Source organism: Lytechinus variegatus, chromosome 3 (assembly GCF_018143015.1).
Source record: "Lytechinus variegatus isolate NC3 chromosome 3, Lvar_3.0, whole genome shotgun sequence".
NCBI lineage: Eukaryota > Metazoa > Echinodermata > Echinoidea > Temnopleuroida > Toxopneustidae > Lytechinus > Lytechinus variegatus.
Genome location: NC_054742.1, coordinates 40,818,349 through 40,825,742, shown reverse-complemented (window position 1 = coordinate 40,825,742; position 7,394 = coordinate 40,818,349). Strand labels below are relative to the sequence as shown.

Genomic DNA, 7,394 nt, shown 5'->3' with positions numbered 1-7,394 from the left:
TCGCGCTTCGCGCTCGCATCAATTGTTCAAATAAGGATTATGATATCATATATTTATGTTGATTTATAAGAATAAAGCTAAGAAAAGACTATTAGGACTACCCCTTCAAAGAAATGTTAAACAATGACAATTCCACATGTTCAGGGAGAAATAAGACTTTTTTTCATGGGAAAATGAGGAGAAAATTTGAATATTGTATATTTCTTATAATAAAATACAAAAGAAATAGTGAGTGAGTGATGTCATCATTTCTCTCATTTGCATACCGACCAGGATGTGCATATAACTATTTTGTGAAATTAAGCGAAACTTAAAAATATCTTAGCTTTCTTATTTTACATCCGATTTCGATGAAATTTTCAGTGTTACGCTTGTTTGATTTTTCTCTCTTTATTCAAATCAACTTTTTTTCTTGGGGTGGACATGTCCTTCAAGAGAAGAGTTGTTTTCACACTGCACCTAATTGAAGGGAAAAAATGATGAAAAAATGGAGTGAAAGTTACAGGAAACACCTTTCTAACAAGATTGTAAAACTTTATTAGTTTTCAATTCCATTAGAGGGGGTAGGAAACAGTGAAAACAGACCAAAATAGCATTAGAGTGAGAAAGGAGAAGAAGGGAGAGGTTGTAAAAGAAATAGGAATAGAAGTTACTAGGAATGCAGAGAGAGAGAGAAAAAATTAAAACAGTAGGAGAGAGAGACGGGGGAGAAGGTGCTTTTCAAGGAAAGAAAGGGAGAAATAATCGAGATAAAAGCGCTGATGAGAAATTTAATTTGAGCCAAACTATTTCTTTCCGATGAACAATTCAATTAGGAATGTTAAAAATATATATAATAATGATAATGACCATACAGCTTTGGAGAAGAAGCGTTGTTAGTTTTACAAAAAAAAACAATAATTTTTCGGTGGATGGCATTTTCGGCGGAGCATTTGTCCGTACATGCGGAGCAAATTTAGGCGGAGCAAATATTGGCGGAGCAATTGTCGCCGGAGCATGTGTCGTCCGGGAAGCATTTGTCGCCGGAGCATTTGTCGCTTAATGTGGAGCAATTGTCGGTGGAGCAACTATCGGCGGAGTAACTGTCGGCGGAGCAATTGTCAGCGGAGCAACTGTCGGCGGAGCAAATTTCGGCGGAGCAACAATCGGCGGAGCAACTGTCGGCGGAGCAAATATCGGCGGAGCAAATGTCGGCGGAGCAAATGTCGAAGAGCAAATGTCGCGGAGCAAATTTCGCATTTTGGGGAGCATTTGTCACCGGAGCAATCGTCGCCGGAGCATGTGTCGGGTTACCGTAGGCAGACGTGCCAGCATGCAGCATATACAACGCTGTTGGGCGCCCTTCGACCGACGTCATATGCAAGCAATAATGATGAGCTCCGCTCTAGCGCTGCATGCTCTACCGTAGCTATCTATATCTCTCGAACGCGCTCATCACCTCCGCCTCCTCTAGCCGGGTAGTTTTTCAACAGCTGATAACGTTGCATACTAGTAGACTATTAAAGCTTGTGTACTGCACGCACTGGGCCTGGGGCAGAATACCTAAATAAATTGAGTGACATGCTTTATTCGCGGAATGATCTTCTCAGTTCCTTGAAATATCATCAGTGATTTTATTCCTGGCACCATATTGTACGACGTGACGAACGTACCGACCTGTGAATGTGATTGTGAACCGTCACTTCAGTTCCGCGATCCCGGTACCGTACTCGGCGGCGCGGCGAGGGGTGAGGTACGTACGGTACGGTATATTCGCGGCCAAGCCCTGCATGAGAAGTGTGACTGTGAAGCTGGCCTGGCCTGGAGTTTTATCTTGAAGCTGCCCACGATATTTCTGCAGTTGCGACTGACTCTACTCCTCGTTTAGCTCCTCCAAAGAGAGGAGGAACTGCCATCAAAGATAGCAGAGGTACGGTACATGCATGTCCATTGTACTGATACTTAATGGTAGGCCTAATTTTTAGACTAGACTTGACTGCTTCAACCATTCAAATACAAACGAGACAAAATGTTATCAAACTTTATCATGTGGAGGTCATGAAGGTAGCTCACTAACTTAGCTGTATATAGATCTATATAATATAGATCTAGATTATAATATAAAATTACTTTTGTTTACAATGTCCATTTTGAATGGATTGTGGTATGTTAGACCCTATGCATTCGCACAGGAATGAAGTCGTAGAAAACGGGTGGTACTGGTATTCTGTATTTTTTTATTTTTTCTTATTATCAATCATCATCATCATCATCTGTACGGGAGGGTAGGTAGTCCTGTTGATGTCCCGGTCATAAACACTTGATGCATAATTAGAATTCTAACAAGTACAGTGCGGGCATGGATGTCGGACAATTTCAAAATGTTTGCTTGACCAAAAAGAATTCAATCCGTGTTTAAAATAAGTTGATGCTGGAGGACTAGTGTTGCAGGCAAATTATTCCAAGATTGGATCTCTCTTTTACTGAAAAAGCTGCTATGGGCGTTCAACCGACAGTGAGTGAGTTCTGAACAGTTTGAAGGGATGACCTCTTGTTCCTTGTAGGCCCGTTTTGAAAGTCCATTTTTGATGCACGTGTACACGGCGTGTTTTTCGGTCGTGTACACGTTGTAAACACTGTGAGAGCGAGTTCTGTTTTCATGTCGACACGGACCCGCATCAACATGTCATAAAAAAGGGGTCTATATAGCCTAAGTCACGGTTTTAAAGCTTACCTGATAAGTTTGAAGTTACAATCCACAAAAATTGGTGCAAATTAAAAGTTTACTTGGCTTAGCAGCGCATTAAATTAATAAAGAATGCAAAAGAAAATCAGTGCAGGGCCCTAGCTAGCGCCGACGCCCGTTGGATGCGCATTTTGTATACTGTACCGTACATGCATGCACAGATCGCTGCAGAATAAGTGTAACTGAAGTTATCGATTGATTTTCATTATTATGTTGCCAATTTGAAGAGCGTTTGTAGGCTTGTAGCACATGTGTGCGAGCGTATAACACGTAAGTTGAAGCGATGATCGCTATCGCAATTGGTGATTCTCAAATTGACTCTGAGTGTGATTGAGCAACGTTTCCGAGCTTTCGAGACCGGAGCAGACCCATTTCGTGGTACAAAAACGTGAGTCTCCAGAAAGAATGTGGATTAAATTGGCGATTTTGGAAGTGAACTCACTCTGGATTAATTGAAATATATTGACATATTAGTATTTAAAACATGTGCAGTGTCTGAGAACTAAGATTTAATGTGAGGCTGTGAGCTTGTTCACTGACTTTGTAGCCCCATGCAAGCTTTATGCAGACGCTACCGTGTACACGGTGATGGAATTTAGTACACGTGCACTGACTTGACCGTGCGTGTACACGTGTACCCGAAACGGGCCTAGTTCCTTGGTACTGGGACCTCATTAAGAGGGACTCTGGGACTCGTGTCCCCTCGTTCTCTGCGGTAATGTAAGGAGTACAGATTCAGTTTAACAAGTCTTTCACTAGTATGAAAGATAAGGAGCTAAATCCTGGAAATACATGTAGTCTTGTTGCTCTACATTGAACATATTTCAATCCCGTCATCGGTGATGAATCTAGGGCTCCACACAACACTACAATACTCCAAATAATTTTTTACCTTTTCTTATTGAGATACATGTAAGATGCTAAAAATCATTGCAAATCCGTATTCTGAAAATCTTAACATGTTATAACTCTGTAAGTAACTGTAGGACTAACCCTATCTTATCTCTAACATGCCCGTTTTTTAGATATTACCAATCAAAATGCACCCTCATTGGCAGTTTAACCAATAGCAGCGTTCTTTTCAAGAGAATATGGGCACTGTGCGTACACTAGTTCTGGCGCATTGCTCGATATAGGTATATTTTTATTTATTTCTCGACACGTGCACAAATTAAAGAAATAGAGTAAATAAAAAATGAAAAAAAGAAAGAAAGAATAAAAAAGAAAGTAAGTAAATAAGAAGGCATAAAAGTGTCAGAAAGCAGAAATGAAAAAAAAGTGAACAACAGAACAAACATACAAATGGGAAGAAACAGAAGAATGCCCAAAATGGAAAATGAATAAAAGAAAAAAATAGAAAAGAAGGAAGAAATTAAAAAGAAATAAAAATTAAGGGAAAGAAGAAAGAAAAAAAAGGGGAAAAAGAAAATGAAGAAATAAAAGAATGAGATGCAAAAATAAATTAAGATTAAAAATTGAATGAAAGAAAGAAAGATAAAGAAAAAGAAGGAAGAAATAAAAAGATTACAAAAGATTAAAAGTGAAGAAAGAAATAAGGGAAAAAATAAAGAAAGAAAAGAAAGGAGGGGAAAGAAATAAAAGCAAAAATAATGACAGACAGACAGAAAGGGATTAGAAACAGAGAAAAGAAGGAAAGAATTAAAGAAAAATAAAGAAAGAGATGAAAAAAAAAGGATTGAAAAAAGAGACTGACAAAATAAACGGTAGAAGTAATACTCTTTACTACCAGTGGCCATCAATTTTGAGCAAGAAAGAACGCGGCCATCTTGAGATGTGATAACCCATTAGTTATTGTAAATATTATCTTAAATAACGTAAAAGATAAGAATGTTTTCAGAATACCTTTTATCTACATTCTGTTATCTTTTAGTGCGCTTTGGTATTATGTGCGCGAGTAATAAATTTACGCGCTCGGCATAAGATGAAAAGCAAGAAACATAAGAACGTTCTCAGAATACCACCCCAGACTTTTTTTTCATAATTATGTTGAATTCTTTCATCCATATTTTTTTTTGTCTGGCAATATTGGCAATAGCAGGTAAAATAATTTATCTGGTGAGCTGTAGTCTACATGTACTTAAGTGGATTTCAAATGTGTGTTATACTGGGGCTGGGATTAATAAATTTGGCATTTTTTGTGCGCATTATAATATATAACACATATAAACAATAGCCTTGGAATTCATGAAAAAAATGAAGTGCACCAAGGAATTTCTATGATTTTGAAAGGAGTCTGAATAGCATTTTTTACTATATTAAAAAGAACACTTTCATTGCTCAAGATAGAAATAGAAAAAAATCTTCATATTCGCAAATTAATTGATTTGCTTTTCTTTTCTATATCTATATAAAGATAAATAAAAGGGACAGACAACTTTTTTAGTAAGTGACTTGATTCATTTTTAATTTTTGAAAAATAATTGTTTTTTTACCTGTGTCTAAAAATACATTGAAGTGCCTGGAAATATCTCGGACTTGTTTATGATGGTCCTGCACAGTGCACACAAAGGAGTTGGACCATGTTTTAATTCGTTAGGACTGAAAATTTTAGAAGTTATCTTGGGTTGTAGGCCTATAGGGCATAGTTTATAACATGCATTTTGTTATACATGTAGAATCTCTATAAACCAAGCAATGTCTCATTACTGTTTATGACCATCATTGCCCAATTGTGTACAGGTACAGTGCATTTTTTGTATGGTTATACATAAATTTGAACAGAAAATGTCAAAATATTGTAGTCTTTATGCTGAATGCAATCCCAAATGCAAACACGTTAGTATTGCAGTTGTGGATCAGGTAGCAGTCCCCTAGGCTATCACATTGTGTTAATTCTATTCTATTGATGCCTTTGCAGGTCCTTCTTTCATGCCTCTTTGAATTGAATGTGGGACAACCTTTTACCTCAGCTTGTGACTCATGGATCATAATGGACTCTGCCAGAGTGTGAACCAGTCACTTTGGAAGGGGACGCACATCAGAGTAAAGTAAGTCCTTTCCATATCTTTTGGGCTTGTCAACAGTAAGGAGGAGATTTGGAATGGTTGGCGATAATTTTTTTCTGCAAATACAGTAGAACGTATATGTGAATGATGAAGACTGTCGACCAATGTGACTATTGCATCAATCTTCATGTGATATCAGGAAGGGAAACTTTCAGTCGGATTAGTGGTGGCCCACATGATCACTTATCAGAATGCAGTGAATGTGTGAATGTTGGTGCAGCCCAAATAGTAAAGTTTGTATTATGGCAGTATCGTCAAATGATTTATTTGGACCATCATCTGTAGGTGTTGTGTGTGATCTGTGTACTTTCAGAATGCAGTCTTATGCTGACTTATTTCTTTTAACGAGGGACATTCGGCCTGTAAATACAGAAGGAGTCTCATTGATTGGAGAGTCCTATTCAAAGTGCAGAGATACTTTAATAGCCAGGACAAAAGGCTTGGCAATAGCAGCGAGGGAAGTGCGGGCACAGCTTGTAATGGGGCGCCTAAAGGAAGCTGCAAATGCAATGAAGCAGTTATCAGATCTTGTAGTTCACATTACTGAATGTTCCAGTCATGCTGCTTATCTTGCTGCAATTAATGATCCTGGGTCAAAGCAGGCAGTACCGGGAATTATTGATCGCTACAAGATCTCATGTGCCAAGCTCAACATTGAGCATGCTTGCATGACTCTTCAACACACGCCGCTCGTTGAACTTTCCCCATCTGATATTGTAGACCTGTCAGCCGACGTTGCCAGGGAGCTTGGGGTATTGACCAGTGCCAGCTTACTTGCCAGTGAAGCCAGTGATGATGTCTTTCACAAAGAGCAGTTTAAGCTGTCCATGAAGAGCGTTACAGCATGCACAAGCTCCCTGCTGGCAAGTATCAAGCGCTACAAGGTGACTCTCGACGAAAGAAGCCGAGCACGCTGCATCACATTCTGCAAACCTCTTGTGCAATCTTGTCAGGCATTTGTTGATTATGCCAGCGAACCTGAACATTTAGGAACCATAGCAGACATCTCAGAGAATGGAAAGCAAGTACAGACTGCAATATTAGGTGGAGGTATGAGTGTTGCCAGTTCATGTATACAGTTGTGTCATTGTACAAGAGCTGCAGCCTTTGATTATAACAATCCTGATCTGATTCAGAGACTAACTGTTTGTTGTACTGCAGTTATGGATGGTGCCACCCTACTTGCTCAAGCCCTCCGTGACAGATCATCCCCACGAACGATACCCCCATCTGCTTCTTGCCCCCATTTAAATCATGCCGAGTAGGCTCATACCCCGTTTAGATCTAATAAACATGTGGGGTAACCTGGCAGGTTACCTTGAATCCTTAGTTGTACGCTCTCTCGTAACAAAGGTCAAAGCATGAGGTAAATGCAGGGTAAAAGTTATAGTTGGCCTAGCATGACACAGCATAACTTCTGTTATTCTATGAGATCCCTTGTTCGGGCATAGATTTAAAGGGGAAGTTCACCCTGACAAAAAGTTTATTGTAAAAATAGCAGAAAAATTAATGAAAAATATTGCTGAAGGTTTGAGAAAAATTCATCAAATAACTAAAAGTTATTAGAATTTCAATTATTTGATTTGTGACGTCATATGCGAGCAGACTACATAGCGAATGGTAAAAAATCAATGAAATGTCAT

The 7,394-nt window shown here is 38.8% G+C and overlaps 1 protein-coding gene across 1 annotated transcript; it reads left to right on the top strand.

Annotated features, from left to right (window-relative positions):
* Positions 1 to 1,358: 1,358 nt before the first annotated feature.
* Positions 1,359 to 7,193, top strand: LOC121411027 (talin rod domain-containing protein 1-like). The gene is made up of 2 exons (XM_041603488.1): positions 1,359 to 1,909; positions 5,604 to 7,193. The coding sequence occupies exon 2, from the start codon at positions 5,952 to 5,954 to the stop codon at positions 7,014 to 7,016; it is 1,065 nt and encodes a 354-aa protein (XP_041459422.1). The 5' UTR covers positions 1,359 to 1,909; positions 5,604 to 5,951; the 3' UTR covers positions 7,017 to 7,193.
* The last annotated feature ends 201 nt before the right edge of the window (positions 7,194 to 7,394 follow it).

Excerpts from the sequence above, each read along its gene's own strand:
- LOC121411027 (XM_041603488.1), top strand. The coding sequence starts at position 5,952 with ATGTGTGAATGTTGGTGCAGCCCAAATAGTAAAGTTTGTATTATGGCA.